The 18,738-nt window shown below is 47.3% G+C and overlaps 6 protein-coding genes across 8 annotated transcripts in view; 3 read left to right on the forward strand and 3 right to left on the reverse strand.

Moving 5' to 3' along the window:
* Window positions 1–1,892: 1,892 nt before the first annotated feature.
* On the reverse strand, window positions 1,893–5,099 carry LOC116161904 (protein cereblon). Its single transcript, XM_031475399.1, has 6 exons — window positions 4,934–5,099; window positions 4,828–4,886; window positions 4,576–4,772; window positions 2,600–2,997; window positions 2,180–2,513; window positions 1,893–2,128 (listed from the first exon to the last, which is right to left on the reverse strand). Exons 1-6 carry the CDS (start codon window positions 5,007–5,009, stop codon window positions 1,972–1,974), a joined length of 1,221 nt encoding a protein of 406 aa, XP_031331259.1. The 5' UTR covers window positions 5,010–5,099; the 3' UTR covers window positions 1,893–1,971.
* A 1,226-nt stretch (window positions 5,100–6,325) lies between these two features.
* On the forward strand, window positions 6,326–8,005 carry LOC116161782 (UV excision repair protein RAD23 homolog B). Of its 2 annotated transcripts, XM_031475248.1 has the most exons (6): window positions 6,326–6,467; window positions 6,515–6,593; window positions 6,649–6,727; window positions 6,775–7,190; window positions 7,301–7,568; window positions 7,763–8,005. In XM_031475248.1, exons 2-6 carry the CDS (start codon window positions 6,528–6,530, stop codon window positions 7,957–7,959), a joined length of 1,026 nt encoding a protein of 341 aa, XP_031331108.1. In that variant the 5' UTR covers window positions 6,326–6,467; window positions 6,515–6,527; the 3' UTR covers window positions 7,960–8,005. The 2 variants fall into 2 exon arrangements, with proteins under 2 accessions (XP_031331108.1, XP_031331107.1); XM_031475247.1 differs by having other exon boundaries at window positions 6,363–6,593.
* Window positions 8,006–8,528: 523 nt separating this feature from the next.
* Window positions 8,529–18,584, forward strand: LOC116161656 (syndetin). Of its 2 annotated transcripts, XM_031475086.1 has the most exons (11): window positions 8,529–8,685; window positions 8,740–8,928; window positions 8,975–9,286; window positions 9,332–10,026; window positions 10,076–10,374; window positions 10,423–10,606; window positions 13,682–13,883; window positions 13,933–14,223; window positions 17,823–17,981; window positions 18,027–18,148; window positions 18,195–18,584. In XM_031475086.1, the coding sequence occupies exons 1-11, from the start codon at window positions 8,641–8,643 to the stop codon at window positions 18,499–18,501; spliced, it is 2,805 nt and encodes a 934-aa protein (XP_031330946.1). In that variant the 5' UTR covers window positions 8,529–8,640; the 3' UTR covers window positions 18,502–18,584. The 2 variants fall into 2 exon arrangements, with proteins under 2 accessions (XP_031330946.1, XP_031330945.1); XM_031475085.1 differs by having other exon boundaries at window positions 10,076–10,606.
* Window positions 11,957–13,614, reverse strand: LOC116161661 (antichymotrypsin-2-like). Its single transcript, XM_031475091.1, has 4 exons — window positions 13,466–13,614; window positions 12,579–13,361; window positions 12,392–12,530; window positions 11,957–12,341 (listed from the first exon to the last, which is right to left on the reverse strand). Exons 1-4 carry the CDS (start codon window positions 13,553–13,555, stop codon window positions 12,211–12,213), a joined length of 1,143 nt encoding a protein of 380 aa, XP_031330951.1. The 5' UTR covers window positions 13,556–13,614; the 3' UTR covers window positions 11,957–12,210.
* LOC116161660 (tRNA (adenine(58)-N(1))-methyltransferase non-catalytic subunit TRM6) lies at window positions 16,402–17,739 on the reverse strand. Its single transcript, XM_031475090.1, has one exon. It carries the CDS (start codon window positions 17,659–17,661, stop codon window positions 16,456–16,458), a length of 1,206 nt encoding a protein of 401 aa, XP_031330950.1. The 5' UTR covers window positions 17,662–17,739; the 3' UTR covers window positions 16,402–16,455.
* Window positions 18,580–18,738, forward strand: part of LOC116161654 — a 41,545-nt gene continuing 41,386 nt past the window's right edge. Inside the window, exon 1 of the mRNA XM_031475083.1 lies at window positions 18,580–18,717. The gene's annotated coding sequence lies outside the window, so the exon portion shown is untranslated. The remainder of the gene's footprint in view (window positions 18,718–18,738) is intronic.

Here is an 18,738-nt window from a genome sequence, read left to right on the forward strand (position 1 = left end):
TTGTGTACTGGGGTGGTATAGCTGGAGGGATAGACCCCCCCCCCCAGTGCTATGTTCACTCCCAAGAGCTCACATTAAATGATCTCTTTCTAAAAATGCTGGTGCAAGTGCTGGAAGAACTAAATATTTCGGAGAAGAATGTAGAACCGGGGGGTCTGGGGGGTATGAAATACCCCCCAGCCTTACCACCCCAGTACATGAAACATTTATGACACGTCTCCTGGAGTAGATAAGATATTTGTGTACTGGGGTGGTATGGCTGGGGGGTATAGACCCCCTCGGTGTTATGTTCACTTATAAGAGCTCACATTAAATTGCCTCTTTCTAAAAATGATGGTGCAAGTGCTGGAAGAACTAAATATTTCGGAGAAGAATGTAGAACCGGGGGGTCTGGGGGGTATGGAATACCCCCCAGCCTTACCACCCCCTGTTTTATGACACGCCTCCTGGAGGAGATAAGGTTTTCGTGTACTGGGGTGGTATAGTTGGGGGGTATAGACTCCCTCGGTGCTATGTTCACTCCCAAAAGGTCACATTAAATGGTCTCTTTCTAAAAATGATGGTGCAAGTGCTGGAAGAACTAAATATTTCGGAGAAGAATGTAGAAGCGGGGGGTCTGGGGGTATGGAATACCCCCCAGCTTTACCACCCCCTGTTTTATGACACGTCTCCTGGAGGAGATAAGAGTTTAGTGTACTGGGGTGGTATGGCTGGGGGTATAGAACCCCCTGGTGCTTTGTTCACTCCCAAGAGCTCCCTTTAAATGGTCTCTTTCTAAAAATGATGGTGCAAGTGCTGGAAGAACTAATTATTTCGGAGAAGAATGTAGAACTGGGGGGTATGGAATACCCCCCAGCTTTACCACCCCTTATTTTATGACACGTTTCCTGGGGGAGATAAGATTTTACTGTAGTGGGGTGGTATGGCTGGGGGCTATAGACTCCCCCGGTGCTATATTGACTCCCAAGAGCTCCCATTAAATGGTCTCTTTCTAAGAATGATGGTGCAAGTGCTGGAAGAACTAAATATTTCGGAGAAGAATGTAGAACCGGGGAGTTTGGGGGGTATGGAATACCCCCAGCCTTACCACCCCTTGTTTTACGACACGTCTCTTGGAGGAGATAAGATTTTAGTGTACTGGGGTGGTATAGCTGGGGGTATAGACCCCCCGATGCTATATTCACTCCCAAGAGCACACATTAAATGGTCTCTTTCTAAAAATGATGGTGCAAGTACTGGAAGAACTAAATATTTCGGAGAAGAATATAGAACCGGGGGGTCTGGGGGGGTATGGAAAACCCCCCCAGCTATACCACCCCATTACACTAAAATCTTCTCCAGGAGTCGTATGATAAAACTTTCGTGTACTGCGTATGGCTGGAGGGTTTTCCATACTTCGCAGGTACTATGCTGAATTACCCCCCCCCCCCCATGTTTTCCGGCTTTCTAGTACGTTTGGGACAGACTTTTACACGTCACATCTTATGCAATGTCTATTACAATTTCTAGCACAATGTCCATTTTTATGGCAGTTCCAACAATTCATCCTCATTGGCCAGATAGCTGACGATTGTATCACCCCCCCCCCCCCTCCCGCAGAAGTAGCTCTCCACCAGACAATTCAGGTTCAACAGAAACTAACCGATTTTTCCGAGGGTACCTGGTAATGATCAGCTCTATATTTCCGTTTTTCGAGCTGCAGAGCAGACACTCCTCCCCCAGTTCACTCAAAGATTTAACGGTTGGTATCTGCCTAGTGTAGAAAGGTGCCCAATTGCTTACAAGAATATATCAGCCAGTATGTCCCCATGGCGAGAGAACAAGGTAGCTGGATCCGTGTTAAAATCTCCCGGAATAATCAGGTGGTAGAAAATGCTAATCAGATAATTCTCGGGGGGAATATTTTATTTTCAATTACTTGCGAATATAAATAACTTTGTTAGTATCACGATCACTCCTAAATATTAAACCTTAATCTAATTCATTGCTCTGATTCTTCGCTAAAATCCTAATTTCCAGTCCGCTTTTCGCCAGCCCGTAGAAGGTGCGCGGCTGTAGATGATTGGACGAAAACCGCCATCCGATGTGTCCCTGACACAGTCTGCACTGCATAATCGTCCACCAGTACCTAACAAAAAAGGCAACGGGTAACCGGACGAGCGCACTTTACCTCGCTTACCCGGGGAACCAGCTGAATTCCTTCGACGGATTGCCGACCAAATTGAAATTCTTCGCCTTGACGACGGTGACCGTTTCGTAAACGTGCCCGCCCGGATTGCAGTAGTTGCTCTGCACGCCGTCCTTCGACATCGCGAACACCTGACTCTGTCGCGTTATCTCAGTCTTGCAGAGAATGCAGCAGAGCAGGCGTTCGCGTTCCAACAGCCGAAGTTCCACCTTGAGCCTTTCGAGCGCCGAATCCAACTTCATCAGGTGCAGCCGTTCCTCGTGGCACAGCTGGAAGTTCTGGATGAACCAGTAGGACAGCGTGACGGGATCGAGAGGAATATTCTCTGTAACGGAAAAATGAGACTTTTGCTCGGCGATTTACCGGAAATTTACGCATTCACGACGCTCCTACATCAATTCGTCGACGTACCTTTCAAGTAAAAACGTACCAACTGCTTCAGCATGTGCTCGACGTAGAAGGAGACCTCGTTCCGATCGTACACCCACGACGCGCAGGGGAATTGCGCCAAATGGTAGCGCCTGTACTTGTAGCTCCGCAGCAGGTCCTTGTAGTTCGCGAATAAGTGCGGCCGACGCGAGCACAGGGAGAGCAACTGCGTGCAGGCGATCGGCGACGTAAACGCCGGTTCGGCTAAAATTTTCACCGTCACCTTCTGGAGGCGACCGCCGAGGTGCTGTATTTCCTTGGTCGGCAGTATCTTACATCTCTGTCTGCCCTTCGCCTTTAGGTAGAGGGTGTCGTTTTGCGACACCGACTCGAACACCTCCATAGTTACGCCGTATTTGTATAGACGCGAGCCCATCTCGCTGGAATAGAAACCAGTGCTAGATTCGCAGGCAAGAACGAAGTAGACAGGGGTTTTTGAGGAATAAGGGGGTGTGAACCCCCCCGCAGACAGTACTCTTAGTAAAAAAGGACTCAATCATTCCATTTCTTATTACTCCTAGCACTGTCATGATAATCTTCGGGGAAAAGTAAAAAATCTTTGTATGATGGGGGGGGGGTATTTATATTGGCTGGGGGGTATTCCATACCCCCCGGTTGTAAGCACTCCCACAAATGCGTTCAGCCGTTTCCACTCTTACAAAAATTTGAGGAAAAAACAAATCTTTGTTTCCGGTTTTTGAGGAATAAGTTAGCACGGGGGGTGTGAATACCCCCCGCAGAAAGTACTCTCAGTAAAAAAGGACTCGATCATTCCATCTCTTATTACTCCTAGCATTGTTATGATAATCTTCGGGAAAAACTAAAAAATCTTTGTATGATGGGGGGTATTTATATTGGCTGGGGGGTTATGGAATAACCCCCAGACCCCCCGGTTATAAGTACTCTCACAAACGCGTTCAGCCTTTCCCACTCTTATAAAAATTTGAGGAAAAACAAATCTTTGTTTCCGGTTTTTGAGGAATAAGTTAGCCCCGGGGGTGTGAATCCCCCCCCCCCCGCAGATAGTACTCTTAGTAAAAAAAAGGACTCAATCATTCTGTCTCTTATTACTCCTAGCACTGTGATGATAATCTTCGGGGAAAAGTAAAAAATCTTTGTATGATGGGGGGTATGTATATTGACTGGGGGGTATTCCATACCCCCCAGACCCCCCGGTTCTAAGTACTCTCACAAACGCGTTCAGCCTTTCCCACTCTTATAAAAATTTGGAAAAAAAAGAAATGTTTGTTTCCGATTTTTGAGGAATACGTTAGCACGGGGGGTGTGAACACCCCCCCGCAGGCAGTACTCTTAGTAAAAAAGGACTCGATCATTCTGTCTCTTATTACTCCGCGCACTGTCATGATAATCTTCGGGAAAAAGTAACAAATCTTTGTATGATGGGGGGTATCCCAGACCCCCTGGTTCTAAGTACTCCCACAAACGCGTTCAGCCTTTCCCACTCTTATAAAAATTTGGGGAAAAAGCAAATCTTTGTTTCCGGTTTTTGAGGAATAAGTTAGCACCGGGGGTGTGAACCCCCCAGCAGACAGTACTCCCAGTAAAAAAGGACTCAATCATTCCATCTCACCCCCCAGACCCCCCGGTTATGAGTACTCTCACAAACGCGTTCAGCCTTTCCCACTCTTATAAAGATTTGGGAAAAAAACAAATATTTGTTTCCGGTTTTTGAGGAATAAGTTAAAACGGGGGGTGTGAATCCCCCCCGCAGACAGTACTCTTAGTAAAAGAGGACTCAATCATTCTGTCTCTTATACTCCTAGCTCTCTCATGACAACCTTTGGGAAATGGTAAATCTTTGCCTGGGTGGGAGTATACTCCCGAATACTATACACTCTCCCGCCTCCTCCGAACCCTTAAGGTGGCCTTTTCCCGCGCTTTTTATGACATCTGGAGGAAGACTACAACAGAAACAAGCACTAAATTCGTCGACTTACTCCGCACATACGAGCACGAAAATGTTGCACTTCTTAAGAAAGCTGTCCATTGTCGACTGCTCGAGTTGAGTGTTCATGACGAGCGGCAGCGTGAATCCGGGAAAGACTAGCGTTTTCGTGTGTATCGCGAGCAGCTCGATCACTTCGCCGTCGTCGAAGATCGTGTATCCGCTGACCGTGTTCAGCTTACCGAGGTACTGCGGGCAAGTCGCGGTAAGATTAGGGTGTCACGCGATTGGGGGGGGGGCGTACCTTGTGGGCGGTCGGTAGATCCGTGTCGAACGTTTCGCCCTCCTGCTGCTCGTCCTCCTCTGCGAAGGGGAAAGGTTAGCGAAAGCGAAGTCGGTCGGTCGCTTACCGTTCGTCGAATTGCTCTGGTGGATGTCGGCGTCGAGGGGATCATCCGAGTAGTCGTCGTCCGACGTGTCTGACATGTTGTGGGGGCTCCTTGGGAAGTATTTTGAGTTTTGGTTCGCTCTGAACCTAAAATACGGGAAGTCAAAAACAAAACGGTATAACCAGGCGATTTCTCCTCACTACCTTGGTATGTTTTGGTCATAAAAGGCATGGAAAGCAGTGCCTATTATATGGCTCTACATATTATTGTATCAATTATGGAATCTGGAAAGCGTCGATAAGATGTGGAATAAGTAGATATGTATTTAGAACTCTTTGATAAATGCCTATAAGTTACGGAAGGCTCATATTCTATTCACAGGGGACACGAACTTATATAATATATTCGTGACAGGGGAGCACAACCAGGCAGCACTTCCCCCCTCTCTTTCTCACATCCCTTCTTGCGAGGAGGGGATCGGATCTGAGGGTTTCCTTCTGATCCGGCCGTGCTCAAGACTGCCTCGATTCTTACACTCCTCCTAATCGTTTAGCCGTAGGCAGCTTTCCGAGTCTCTGCCTCCACAGCGACGTATAAAGGCTCTATAGTCCCAGAAGTGCCTTCCTTCATGGCCAAAGTTGGCGTGGTTTTCATTGCTCCAGTGACTACTATATAGACATATAGACAGCGAGTCTCTGATCCTTTCCTAGCTGCTTCTGTAGGTTGCCCTACGCATGGGAGGCAGTGTGTACGCATGCGTAGAACAAAAACCATTCCAGTAAAACGAAAGCTTAACTAAAAGGCACCATTTCTGAAAGAAAATAGAGCTTTTGCGGTTTCTTTTGCGTCCGTCCTCCAGTGATTTAAATTTTACATCAGTGTTACCAACGTCCAAACTGTTTCGGTATGGTTTGGTATAAACAAAATGGTGGAAGAAAATTCCCCCATGCCTTTTTTGTTTACCGAGTTTTTCGCCGAAATTTGACCGGTTTTGTGTGGAACTGCCAAAAATCTTATTGTTTATAGGTTCGTATAACGTTAAACGAAGCTAACCTCATACGATAAGGTTGCAGCTTTACGTGGGGAATTCCCAATGGATAACTTGGAGGAGCAGCCGAAGAAGCACCGGGTCGACTTATCTTCCTTGCCTACAAGGCAGTATCTCGATCAGACCGTCGTGCCGATACTGCTCCAGGGGTTATCGCATGTTGCGAAGGAGCGACCGGCCGACCCGGTTTCGGCGCTCGGTAACTTTTTATTAAAGCACAAGGCTCCCGCTGCTGCCGCGAACAACTCAAATCATTCGGACCTATCCGATGGGGATAAAAAGAAATTGCCCACGCTAAATCTAAGCTAATTTTTTGAATTTGTATTTATATGTCGCCTCAAAAATAAAGAAATAAACAATTTGGGTTTGTGTCAAAGATCATTTTTTTCGTTTCGACGGTTGGCAGCCCGCAATGAGACGCACGCCATATTATCATGGCCGCCAAATTTCTGAGTTGTGCTTTATCATCGACCGAGATTAAAACTTAAAGCTAAAAATAAACAAAAAGTGCGACAATTTTATTATTTTTTTAGGATTTATTTGAGGTTTTTCAGTACGTCGCCAACAATGAAGATCACACTAAAGAATTTGCAACAACAAACCTTTCAGGTTGAAATAGACTCCTCAAAATCGGTAAGTCACGGCGTTATTGTTTATTCTGATTGTTCTGAACCGGTCCCGGTTTCAGGTTAAGGAATTGAAACAGAAGATCGAAGCGGAGAAGGGCAAAGACTACTCTGCCGAAAATCAGAGGTTAATCTACGCAGGTGGGACCTTCGTACCGTTACGCTTGTGACAAAACTTTCACTTTCAGGTAAAATACTGACGGACGACAATGCAATCTCCGAGTACAATATTGACGAAAAGAAGTTCATCGTCGTTATGGTCACCAAACCAAAACAGACCGAGAAGGCGGATAGCGGTGACGGGGGCAACGTGACGTCCGCGCCCGCTGCCACGACCACCACCACCACCACCACAACGACAGCGGCGTCGGTACCGGCGCCCCGGACCGAAACCAGCGTGCCGCCGGTCGAGTCGAATATATCGAGCGCCGAATCCGCCCTACTCATGGGGGAGGAGTACCAGACGATGGTTAGAAATATTATTGACATGGGCTACGAAAAGGAGCAGGTGGAGGCGGCGCTTCGAGCGAGCTATAACAATCCGGATCGTGCTGTAGAATATCTCATTAACGGAATTCCCTCCATCGCCGACGAACAAGAGGCGGTAAGTCACCGCACCGACTGTGTTCAACCTGCAATTACATTAAGATCCGGACACCCTGTAGACTAGGCGGTCGCCGCCATATTTAAAATAATCACATCGGACCGTTTTAGGTAAGCGAGACGGCGGACATGTCGGGTATTGACGAGCGACAATCGGACGCCGACGACCCCCTCGCGTTTCTACGCGTTCAGCCCCAATTCCAGCAGATGCGAAGCGTAATTCAGCACAATCCGCAGCTGCTGAACACGGTGCTGCAACAAATCGGGCAGACGAATCCCGCCCTACTTCAGCTCATATCCGATAATCAGGAGGCTTTCGTGCGGATGCTAAACGAGCCGGCGCAAGGACCACCGGCCACACAGGGATCCACGCCCGCAGGTTAGTTGGCGGTTTGTGCTGTTAGTCGCAGCGAAATAGTGACAGTCATTCCACAGGGTTCTATATTTGGGCCCCTGCTGTTTAATATCTTTTATAATATATTGAAATAGGGTTGAGTGGAGGACCAGGGTAGCTTGAACTAACTCCTCTCTCTCAGTTTGAATGTCATAATTATGTTGTTTCCAACATTCTAGCGGCACCAGTCGGTGGCCAAGCGGCCGGTTTGCAGCAGCCGGGCGTGTTTCAGGTGACCCAACAGGACAGGGACGCGATCGAGCGACTGAAGGCGCTCGGATTCCCCGAACATTTAGTAGTGCAGGCTTACTTCGCGTGCGAGAAGAACGAAAATTTAACCGCAAACTTTCTGCTAAACCAAACCTTTGAGGATTAACGACTCTGTTCCTTGTTTTCGCAATTATATATTGTTGTAAATGTAATTTTTTTTTGATATTTTTTTGTTTTTGGTTCTCTCGTCTAATTGGTCATTCGCAGTATAGAGTAAAAAGGCTTTTTCCTTTATACGAAAGTACACATTACTGTCTACCGCGTTCGATATTTCTACTTATCTTACGGCGGAAGTTTCGAACATTTTGCTCTTGTACGTATACTGTAATTGTACTGCTGTATATAGTTTAATAAATTTTAAAAAGTTTGTAAATGTCTTCCTTTTTGTTGTCATGGGGAATACTTAGAGATACTTTGATTGCACAGGAAAGCAGTGAGCAGTGGAGAGCTTCCTTTGTGCTTTATAAGGTGATCCCATTGGGTGATCCTAGAATATGGAATCCAAATCTATACCTTTTAGAGTAATCGAAAACGTTGCAAAGCGCCTTATTGCATTTCTCCAGAGGAATGCACTCAGCGCCTGAAAACGTTTTAAAAAAAGTGGGTTTTTCGCAAAAATCCTGTACGTACATGAGATACTATCATCCGGTCCATCAGCCACATCCAATAATCGCATGTGGGGTTATGTTATGTGTCAAAATCAAAATTATTTGGTAAAAGACACAAAATAACAATAAATTGAACAATGAATTGAGCATTTTTACATTTCCCGAAGGAACCAAAAGACATGGACGAGCTGAAGCACAAAATTCTCGGCTTACTCAACAAGCAGGTGGTCTAACAAAACCCGACAGGAACCGACCATCATCTAAAATTCCCATTTCAGACTCCCAAAATTCCCTCGATGGGCTTCTCGGACGCGAATTACCAATTTTTACAACCGGGAACCCTATCGATCAACAGCAAAACGGTAACGGAAGTCAATCGGCCCGCCGACCAGGACATTCTCGAGAGCATAGAGAAGGCGTACTTCTCGGTATCCGAGGACTTCGACATTTGCCGCTTCGAATTGAGCGTAAGAAAGTTCGCGCGTCTCCAGTCACTAAATCGCTCGCTTACAGAAGCTGCCCGAGTATCTCGACTGCGACGATATTCAGCGCGATTTCAAACGGCTGAAGCAGCAGCACCAGGTCGTCGCGAACAAGGTGCTGCAGCTGATCTTGGAGCAGACGGCGAATTGCGAGGAGGAGTTTCTGCGCGTTTTGGAGGTGCGCGACCGGCTCGCCGAGACTCTGGCGTCGTGCAGGGTCAGCAGGCGCGAGTTGAACGTCGCCGAGCATCAGTTCAGCAGCAGTTTGAGTATTCTCGCGAACTATCGGAAGCGGAAGCTTGTGCAGAACCTGCTTAACAATCTCAACACGATTAAGACTCTGGTAAGTGGTCGTGAGCGGTCCCGATACTAACTCCGATTTCCTTAGCACTGTACCGGGCAGCGTCTCCAGGAGCTCCTCTCCGAGGAAAACTACGCGGGCGCCATCGAGCTGCTGCAGGAATGCCAGGCGGCCGCGAACACCTACCGGCATTTTACGTGCGTTGCCTCGCTAACGAACAAGCTGCAGGAGACGCTCCAGGATACCGAGGAGAAGCTCGACAAGGTCCTGGCCCAGATGTGCTTCTACTTCGACTCGGTGCGCTACGCCAAGCTGCAGTCGGCCTACAAACTCCTGGGGAAGACGCAGATCGCCATGGATCACCTCCATATGCACTACTCCAGTGCGATCTACAACACCGCGCTGAACATCGTGCGAGTACACGCGACCTCCGCCGACGTTCACGAGACCGCCGCCGACGTCAGCGAGAGGAAGCCGTACGACAAGCTGTGCCTGCGCATCGAGGAGGGGATGTTCATTCCGTGTCTCGTCGAGCTGTGCAAGTCGCTCTTTAAGATCGTCCTCAGCTACCACCAGCTGCGCCGCTGGCACTTCAGCCTGGACGACTCCTCCGACGATCTCGAGGATAACTTCAACGTGCAGTACGTCAAGCAGAAGCTCGAGAGCGGTCTCATGAAGATGTGGCACGACGTCCAGAGCAAGGTCTCCGTTCTGCTGCTGAACGGCAACTTGGCGTCATACAAGTTCGATCAGTTCGTCGTAATTCTAGGCGTCGTGCATCGGTAAATGGCAATTTCCGCTTTCGGCTGACACTCTCACCTTGGCTTTCAGGCTGATGGAGGTGGGCGAGGAGTTTTGCGGCAGCAAGTCGGACGACCTGCAGGAGTCGATTCGCAAGCAGAGCTTCAACTACTTCAAGAACTACCACGTGCAGCGCCTGGACGAGCTGCGCATCTTCCTCGAGAACGAGAGCTGGGAGCTGTGCCCGGTGAAGGCGACGTTCGACGTTCTCCAGCTGCAGGAGTTCAAGCCGTTACGTTCGATTTTGAAGACTTACAAAATGAAGCCGTACGCGAACACTCCCGACTGCAGCTCGTCGAACAACTCGCAGGACGGGAGCAGCATCGTCGGTGAGCGAACCGATTTACTTTGGCATTTGCATCGCGGTTCATTTTCAGGTAACTACTTCTTGCGGTACTCCGAGCACGGTACTCCCTTCGATCGGTCTCTGGACGAGTCCGTCGTTCAGGAGGATATTTTGGCGACCGGCGACGAGGGTGGGGGGTATTTTTCGGACGAGACGGACGACGAGTCAGAGGAGTTGAAGCAGGATTTCGTCGACGATTACGATAACATTCAAAGGTAAGGTCCTGATACCTCGGACGAAAGTTTACCAGCAGCACCTTTGAGTCTGTGGGTGTGGGGGTATGGAATACCCCCCAGTAAGTAAAACGTGCGTGGTACTTTTCCTACAACTGTCGTAAGATTTTTGTGCACTAGGGGGAATGGCTGGGGGGGGGGGGGTATTGAAAGGCACTAAATGTGTTGGGGAGTAATGTAAAACCGGGGGGGTCTGTGGGGTATAGAATACACCCAGGAAGTAAAAGATGCGTGGTACTTTTCCTACAACTGTCATAATATTTTTCTGCACTAGAGAGAATGGCTGGGGGGTATTCCATCCCCAGACCCCCCGGTGCTCCATTCTCCCTCAAAAAGGCTCATATTTGATTGTTTCTTTCAAAAAATTATTGTGTAAGTCCATAATTTCAAACAGTTCCAAGATTGGACTACTAGATCAAAAGTTATAGCCCTTTGAATTTTTGGTCGAAATTGGTTTCTGGTCTGTAACCTTTGATTGAGAGGTCTAATCGAAAAAGTACGACTCGTTTTGGATTCTACGCACCAAAATTAGTACGAAAAAGTGTTTTCCCGCGAAATTTTGGTGCAGTCGTTTTTGGTAAAAAAGCCTTTTTTTGAGGCCTGAAAAAAAAATGGTCTCAGATCGACCGGGAAAAAAGTTTTTCTGATAGAATTTGGCCTGTAGAATCCATAATTTCAAACGGTTCCAAGATTGGACTACTTTGTTTGTTTAAAAAAATTATTGTGTAAGTGCTAAAGGCACTAAATGTGTTGGGGAGAGAATGTAAAACCGGTGAGACGGGATTGGGGGGTATTTAATCCCCCCAGGAAATGAAAGATTCAGTGTTCTTTTTTCTTCAACTGTCACAAGATTTTTGTGCACTCGCTGGGGCTGGGAGGTAATGGCACTAAATATGGGGGGGGGGGGGAGAACACGCTGGTCTGGAGGTATAATACCCTCTAGGAAATGAAAGTTTTGGTGTTCCTGCTCCCTTGCTGTGACCTCCTAATAAACTCGAATCGAATTTTACTTTTTTAAGAGAGAATTCGCGTCATTCTTATGTTTGTATTGCGATTACATTAATTGCATCAGGAGCACAGAGGTGTAAAGATCAGCAATTATATAGAATGTCTTCCTCCGGTCTTTTATGGCAACTCTCAAAGTCTACCAATAATTTTAATGTTAGTGCCAGGAGCACAGTACCCAAATACACCAAATCTTCCTCACAATTCATTGCATTTAGTTAATTTTTTGGTTAGAATATAGAACATTGATTTAGTCGTGCCAATTCGCGTTCCCCTTTTTTCTGCTGTTAATGGGCTTAATGGATTAGGAGCACAGATGTGGAAAGATTGTGTTTCTAGCGTTTTTTTTTACAATTGCCTATTTTATCAATGTTAGTGTTAGTATCAGGAGCACAGCTGCAACTCCTGCTCTATTAGCACATTATCCTGATATTAAATTGCTTAAAATCCTTTGTTGGTAGTTTTGGCTGTGCAAACTATTGTTCTTTACTTTTTCTTGCGAATAGATTAATTGGATCAGGAGCTCAGAAGTGTAGAAAACAAAAATTATATTTATATTAATCGTGTCAATTCGGCCGAGCTCAAAGGTGAATACCAGTGAATCGCCCCACGAAGACGATGCCCACCGGCGACCGTACGTAGTAGATGAACGGATGGTCGGCGACGAACTCCCTTTCCTGCACCTTTCTAGGTCTCCCCAAGCGGGCTGACGCTACAATTTCACGATTAGGCCCCGAGTCTACACCCCGATCTCGCCTATACCTCGCGTCGCCGACACCGCTATTGTTCCGTTTTCGTTAACGTCGACATAATTCCTTTGCACGATCTGATTTACGTAGACTTGAGGTTCGCCCATGCCGCGGAGGTTGGCGCTCGTCGCGAAGACATCCCTGATTCCCATCTGAAAGTCGATCAAGGTCATTTGTGACTTAGTCAATATCGGCAATACCTCCTGTAGGATTGGTATAAGCTGTATAGCCGCGTTCACCTTAAACTTTGGTATCCTGACTTGCACTTGCGCGCTGATGTAGTGCGGTTCTCGGAAGGTTTCGGGCATGTTCGCCTCGAGTCGACTCAAGCCGGCTTGATCGTTCGGCAGCACGATGACCATCGCGTATTTGCTCTGCTGGTACTTCATTTTGAGCATCTTCGCGTGCAGTTTCTCACTTTCGTAGTACGAGAAAACCTTTTTCTGTTCCATCATGTCGATTTCGAAGAAATTGGAGTGGTTGGTGTAAAACCTCTGCTTTTTGGTCGACGTGAACGCGTTCTCCCACACGCCTTGTAGATAAATGGAGTTGATCAGCATCACCTGGGAGTCGGGGGAAATGTCTCGACCGGTGACGAAGTTTTTTATGTTATTCAGCGTTTTGCCTTCCATCCAGTTGTTAATTTGGGCACTCGTCGCCTCTTTCTCGTTGAAGTTGACGTTTTCGATATCGGCCCGGAAAACGTCGGCCGCAACGTCGCGAAACCTCGGCTCGATAGCGAACTTCTCGTGAACGTACACCTTGTTCACGATGTTCGCGACGAAGTGTCTGACGTTCCTCTCCACTTGTGGCGTTGCGTTCCCGAAAATTTGGAGCGTTTCGGAGACGTTGTTGGGCAGGTGTAGCCCTTCGGCGAGTTGGCCTGCCGTTTCGCCCTGGGCGGCTACGTGCAGCAGCCCCAAAATCAGCTGCAGCGAAAGTGAGCATACGACAAAGTCTCCATCGTTGGTTTTACCCAACTCCTGCAAGATTGGCTATAGGTTCTTTGCTCGGAAATTTGGTACTGGGAGATCTCGTGTTCTCCTGATACCAAATCCATCGAGACTAGTTAAGAAAAAGATACTACCTGATATAGATTCGATGAAAATTTGAGATTGCTCTCCTGAAAAACATCAAGCGCCCCTACCGCCACCAAACATAAAAGAATCAGTTTCATTTTTTAACGCAGTCAATTGTCAACTGAGCCTACTTAACACTGTCTGATCACGATAACACTTGACCTTGCGCTATCAATTAAAATAAATCAAGAGTCATAGGTCACTCACTTTTGTTTTGCTTTCAGATCGTCTCCGGAGAAAAAGGAGAAGCGCCCTTCCAAATCCCCGATTCTCACAAACACGTCCTTATCGCTCCTGCGACAGATAGGAAAATATCTACAAATGTCTCAGCTGCTTCGACCGATAGCCTTCGACGTAATCATGTGCATGACTCAACTCTTCGACTTCTACCTGTACACCGTGCACCTCTTCTTCGCCTCGGATCTCGTAAGTCACACCGTGTCAGTGCCGTCTCACGCTCACGCACCAATTGCAGACGGTCGCGAGCGCCGCCCTCTACTCGCTGAAGCTGAACGGCACGCTCAAGCGCATCGCCGACAGTCTGATACTCGACGGCGAGTCTTCCGATTTTAGTAAAATACCGAAACCCCACCTCTCGCCCATCGTCGATCTGAACCGATCCGACACTCTCCACGGACTGTCGGAGCGCGTCGCCGCCGTCGAAAGTCTGATTTTTCTAGCGAAGCAGTACGAGTTCCTGCAGGGTTACTTGGAGTACCTACTTCCGCCCAACAACAAGATTCTTCTGCAACAGTTCTTTCAGCAGGTAAGCTTTATCGAGGTGGGGGGGAGGGGTGCAGTTGTGTCTTCGGAACAACAAAAAGTGGCGTAGATAAAATCGCGGGTACCGAAGCAATTCAACGGTTAACGATAATTTTCAGAAAAGTAATCGGTAATACTTGCAGTTAACGAGAACCATAAGTAAGTCTTCGGGTGTAATTGCATTCTACTAAAAGCTGCATTTGGTTTCCCCCGCTTTTTCACTGCAATTGTCCTCTGTGGGGGAGGTTTTCAGCTGAATTTTTGAGAAATTGCCTCTCTGGACCGTCCATGTGGCATTTTTGCATGCAAGTATGATTGGTTGCCTATCGCATTTCATTCTACTAAAAGCTGCATTTGGTTTCCCCCACTTTTTTAATGCAATTGTTCCATGTGGGGAGGTTTTCAGCTGGATTTTTGAGAAATTGCCTCACTGGACAGTGCAGGTGGCATTTTTGCATGCAAGTATGATGGGTTGCCTACCCAATTGCATTCTACTAAAAGCTGCATTTGGTTTCCCCCGCTTTTTCAATGCAATTGTCCTCTGTGGGGGAGGTTTTCAGCTGAATTTTTGAGAAATTGCCTTACTGGACAGTGCAGGTGGCATTTTTGCATGCAAGTATGATGGGTTGCCTATCCAATTGCATACTACTAAAAGCTGCATTTGGTCTCCCCCACTTTTTTAACGCAATTGTTCCATGTAGGGGAGGTTTTCAGCGGGATTTTTGAGAAATTGCCTCACTGAACAGTGTAGGTGGCATTTTTGCATGCAAGTATGATGGGTTGCCTATCCAATTGCGTTCTACTAAAAGCTGCATTTGGTCTCCCCCGCGTTTTCAATGCAAATGTTCCATGTAGGGGAGGTTTTCAGCGGGATTTTTGAGAAATTGCCTCACTGGACAGTGCAGGTGGCATTTTTGCATGCAAGTATGATGGGTTGCCTATCCAATTGCATACTACTAAAAGCTGCATTTGGTCCCCCCACTTTTTTAACGCAATTGTTCCATGTAGGGGAGGTTTTCAGCGGGATTTTTGAGAAATTGCCTCACTGGACAGTGCAGGTGGCATTTTTGCATGCAAGTATGATGGGTTGCCTATCCAATTGCATTCTACTAAAAGCTGCATTTGGTTTCCCCCGCTTTTTCAATGCAATTGTCCTCTGTGGGGTGGTTTTCAGCTGAATTTTTGAGAAATTGCCTTACTGGACAGTGCAGGTGGCATTTTTGCATGCAAGTATGATGGGTTGCCTATCCAATTGCATACTACTAAAAGCTGCATTTGGTCCCCCCCACTTTTTTAACGCAATTGTTCCATGTAGGGGAGGTTTTCAGCGGGATTTTTGAGAAATTGCCTCACTGGACAGTGCAGGTGGCATTTTTGCATGCAAGTATGATGGGTTGCCTATCCAATTGCGTTCTACTAAAAGCTGCATTTGGTCTCCCCCGCTTTTTCAATGCAATTGTTCCATGTAGGGGAGGTTTTCAGCGGGATTTTTGAGAAATTGCCTCACTGAACAGTGTAGGTGGCATTTTTGCATGCAAGTATGATGGGTTGCCTATCCAATTGCGTTCTACTAAAAGCTGCATTTGGTCTCCCCCGCGTTTTCAATGCAAATGTTCCATGTAGGGGAGGTTTTCAGCGGGATTTTTGAGAAATTGCCTCACTGGACAGTGCAGGTGGCATTTTTGCATGCAAGTATGATGGGTTGCCTATCCAATTGCATTCTACTAAAAGCTGCATTTGGTTTCCCCCGCTTTTTCAATGCAATTGTCCTCTGTGGGGTAGGTTTTCAGCTGAATTTTTGAGAAATTGCCTTACTGGACAGTGCAGGTGGCATTTTTGCATGCAAGTATGATGGGTTGCCTATCCAATTGCGTTCTACTAAAAGCTGCATTTGGTCTCCCCCACTTTTTTAACGCAATTGTTCCATGTAGGGGAGGTTTTCAGCGGGGTTTTTGAGAAATTGCCTCACTGAACAGTGTAGGTGGCATTTTTGCAGGCAAGTATGATGGGTTGCCTATCCAATTGCGTTCTACTAAAAGCTGCATTTGGTCTCCCCCGCTTTTTCAATGCATTTGTCTCTTGTGGGGGAGGTTTTGTTTTCAGCGGGATTTTTGAAAAATTGCTAGACTACATTTTTACATGCAAGCGTGATGGGTTGTCTAACTCAAAGGGTTTGGTTTATTTGAGTTTAATTAAAAGTTGTATTTTGCCCCCTTTCCCCCTGCCATTTTATTAATTACACATTTAGCTTATAGGCACTAAGCAAATACCCGCCGAAATTCATAATCACTTCTGGATGCGTCCGTTCCGGTAGCACCTGATAATTCCGCACGAAACTGTTCGACACATTTACCGCTATGAAATCGGTCCGCTCCTTTAAGTAAAAATACAAATCCTGCAGCGGCTCCCTCGTCAAACTGAACACGACGACGCACCGCCCGCCCCTGAGGAACGGGACGAGCTCCCGCGTGATGCTCACGGGATGCTCCTTCGCGACGATTATTACCCCGTCGACTTTTTCGCGTAAAACGCGACAGGCGCTTTCGTTTTCGATCTGCCATGTCGGCCTCTTCTTCGGCTGCGCGGACGTGTCGTCGTTGGTCTGTTTGCGTTTCGGACCGTCGGTTTCGGTGTCGAGCTCGGCGTCGTTTTGATAGAAGCACCTCAGCACGCTGTACAGATTAACGTTGACGCATCGCTCGAGCTGTTCGGCGGGAAAGTTCATCGCCAGCAGGGCGCTCTTCTGGCACTCATTCCCTGGGTGCGCATGGACGAGGTGGCCGGGCGTATCGCGCCCAACAGCGTGCAGTATGGACGCGGCGACTAACCCGGACGTTCCGCTGTCGTACAGTAGGTAGTTGCCGTCGCTTTGCACGTTCGCGTAGGTCAACAATTGGGAGAGGTCGTCTATGCGTAGTCCTAAAGTTTTATTGGGGTCCTGTCGGTAAAACATCTGCGCCACAAGGCGTATGCTCGGTTTGCGCACTTGTATGTACTCGAAGTACTTTTTCTCCTTCTTTTTGAGGTATTTCTCCTGGCTGTACTCGGTCTTCGAGCTGAACGTCTTCGAATTCTCCACCAACTTTTGCACGATGTCGTTCGAGCTCAGAGCTTGATCACGCAGGTCTTCAATTTCGGTTTTGCTCAGCCCTTGCGACGTTCCGTCGTCTATTATATCGCGGTTGTCGGTGCCCGATTCTTCGATTTGCTTAATGTTCGTAAGCGTCAATTGGGAGACTTCCTCGAGCATGTAGACGCGTCTGGTGCCCGGCTTGAGCACCATGCGAAACGTCTCCTCGTACCTGTGGCCGAGCACCGAGTCAACGTTGATGATGTCTTTGCCGAGCGTGACCGTGCAGTTTTCTTTAATTTTTTGTAGCTTTGTGTAGTTCTGGCGTTGAATTATGGCGAAACTTCCAGCTTTTATTAAATTCTCCTCCATTCTCGCTGTAAATTTGAGGTTATGTTTTAATAACAAAGTTTGGGGTTATGGTCGCGGTGTTGCCAAGTCTAACGGTTTAAAGTTGTCAGCGCTGGTCGCGAACATAACCCTACTTTTATTTGAATTTTTGCATTTTTAATGGGGCCCGTTTAAATTTACAGACGATCGTCGCCAGCACCGACCTACGCAGGCCGATCTACATGTGCGTGGCCGCCCGCGCCTTCGACTTGAGGCAGAATCTAATGGCAATGTCAAAGATCAACTGGGAGGTAAAAGACGTAATGTCCCAACACAATTCCTACATCGACGTATTTCTACGGGTAAGTTCCCTCTGCTACGCCCACAGGTTTCATTTCCAATTGCAGGAGGTGCAAATATTTCGAATACGACTCGAGGAGATCAGTTCGGGAATTCCCGTCTCCGGCGACGTTCAAAACCTGCTGTGGGAGAGCATTGCGCATATCATTACTCACACTCTCGTTCAGGGGTAACGCCACATAGCGCACGCGTATGCCACTAACACTTCTTTGCAGATTCTCGGAGGCGAAACGGTGCACGAACGGCGGACGCGCCCTAATGCAGCTCGACTTCACTCAATTCCTATCGAAGTTCGAAAAGATCTCGTCGCTTCGGCCCGTGCCGCATCGCGAGTACGTCGAGAACTACGTCAAGGCGTACTATCTCCCCGACTCAGAGCTCGAGAGGTGGATACGCGAGCACTGCGAGTACTCGTCGAAGCATCTGTACGGGCTCGTCAGTTGCGCTTGTCAAAATAATAAAAAGACGAGGCAAAAGTTAATACAGCTAATAGAAGAATTGGAGAGATCTGCACAAAGATAGCGTTACCGATTTTAGCGCAATTTTTTTATATTTTTTACAAATTATTCCCTTTAATATATATACGTTTTTATTTCTAAAAGTAATTGTTAAGTTTGATAATAAAATATCTTCCCCAAAATGATCGAGCATACCCCAAGCCTACTGTGTTAGTAATAGCTTGAAGTTTTTCATCGGCTTCCACCAAGAGTTCGTGGTCTTTTCGAGCAGAAGTGAGAGGTAATATTTGTGGAATTGGTG

Source organism: Photinus pyralis, unplaced genomic scaffold, assembly GCF_008802855.1.
Source record: "Photinus pyralis isolate 1611_PpyrPB1 unplaced genomic scaffold, Ppyr1.3 Ppyr1.4_LG10, whole genome shotgun sequence".
Classification (NCBI taxonomy): Eukaryota; Metazoa; Arthropoda; class Insecta; order Coleoptera; family Lampyridae; genus Photinus; species Photinus pyralis.

Coding starts and splice junctions, on each gene's coding strand:
- LOC116161904 (XM_031475399.1), bottom strand. CDS start 5,009: ATGTCAGACACGTCGGACGACGACTACTCGGATGATCCCCTCGACGCC. Junction 2,514..2,599: donor GGTACGTTTTTACTTGAAAG/GTACGTCGACGA, acceptor TTTCCGTTACAG/AGAATATTCCTCTCGATCCC. Junction 2,129..2,179: donor GAATTCAGCTGGTTCCCCGG/GTAAGCGAGGTA, acceptor CTTTTTTGTTAG/GTACTGGTGGACGATTATGC.
- LOC116161782 (XM_031475248.1), top strand. CDS start 6,528: ATGAAGATCACACTAAAGAATTTGCAACAACAAACCTTTCAGGTTGAA. Junction 6,728..6,774: donor TCAGAGGTTAATCTACGCAG/GTGGGACCTTCG, acceptor TTTCACTTTCAG/GTAAAATACTGACGGACGAC. Junction 7,569..7,762: donor ACAGGGATCCACGCCCGCAG/GTTAGTTGGCGG, acceptor CCAACATTCTAG/CGGCACCAGTCGGTGGCCAA.
- LOC116161656 (XM_031475085.1), top strand. CDS start 8,641: ATGGACGAGCTGAAGCACAAAATTCTCGGCTTACTCAACAAGCAG. Junction 8,929..8,974: donor TTTGCCGCTTCGAATTGAGC/GTAAGAAAGTTC, acceptor GCTCGCTTACAG/AAGCTGCCCGAGTATCTCGA. Junction 9,287..9,331: donor TCAACACGATTAAGACTCTG/GTAAGTGGTCGT, acceptor CGATTTCCTTAG/CACTGTACCGGGCAGCGTCT.
- LOC116161661 (XM_031475091.1), bottom strand. CDS start 13,555: ATGAAACTGATTCTTTTATGTTTGGTGGCGGTAGGGGCGCTTGATGTT. Junction 12,531..12,578: donor TTATACCAATCCTACAGGAG/GTATTGCCGATA, acceptor ATCGACTTTCAG/ATGGGAATCAGGGATGTCTT. Junction 12,342..12,391: donor AGCGGTGTCGGCGACGCGAG/GTATAGGCGAGA, acceptor GTGAAATTGTAG/CGTCAGCCCGCTTGGGGAGA.
- LOC116161660 (XM_031475090.1), bottom strand. CDS start 17,661: ATGGAGGAGAATTTAATAAAAGCTGGAAGTTTCGCCATAATTCAACGC.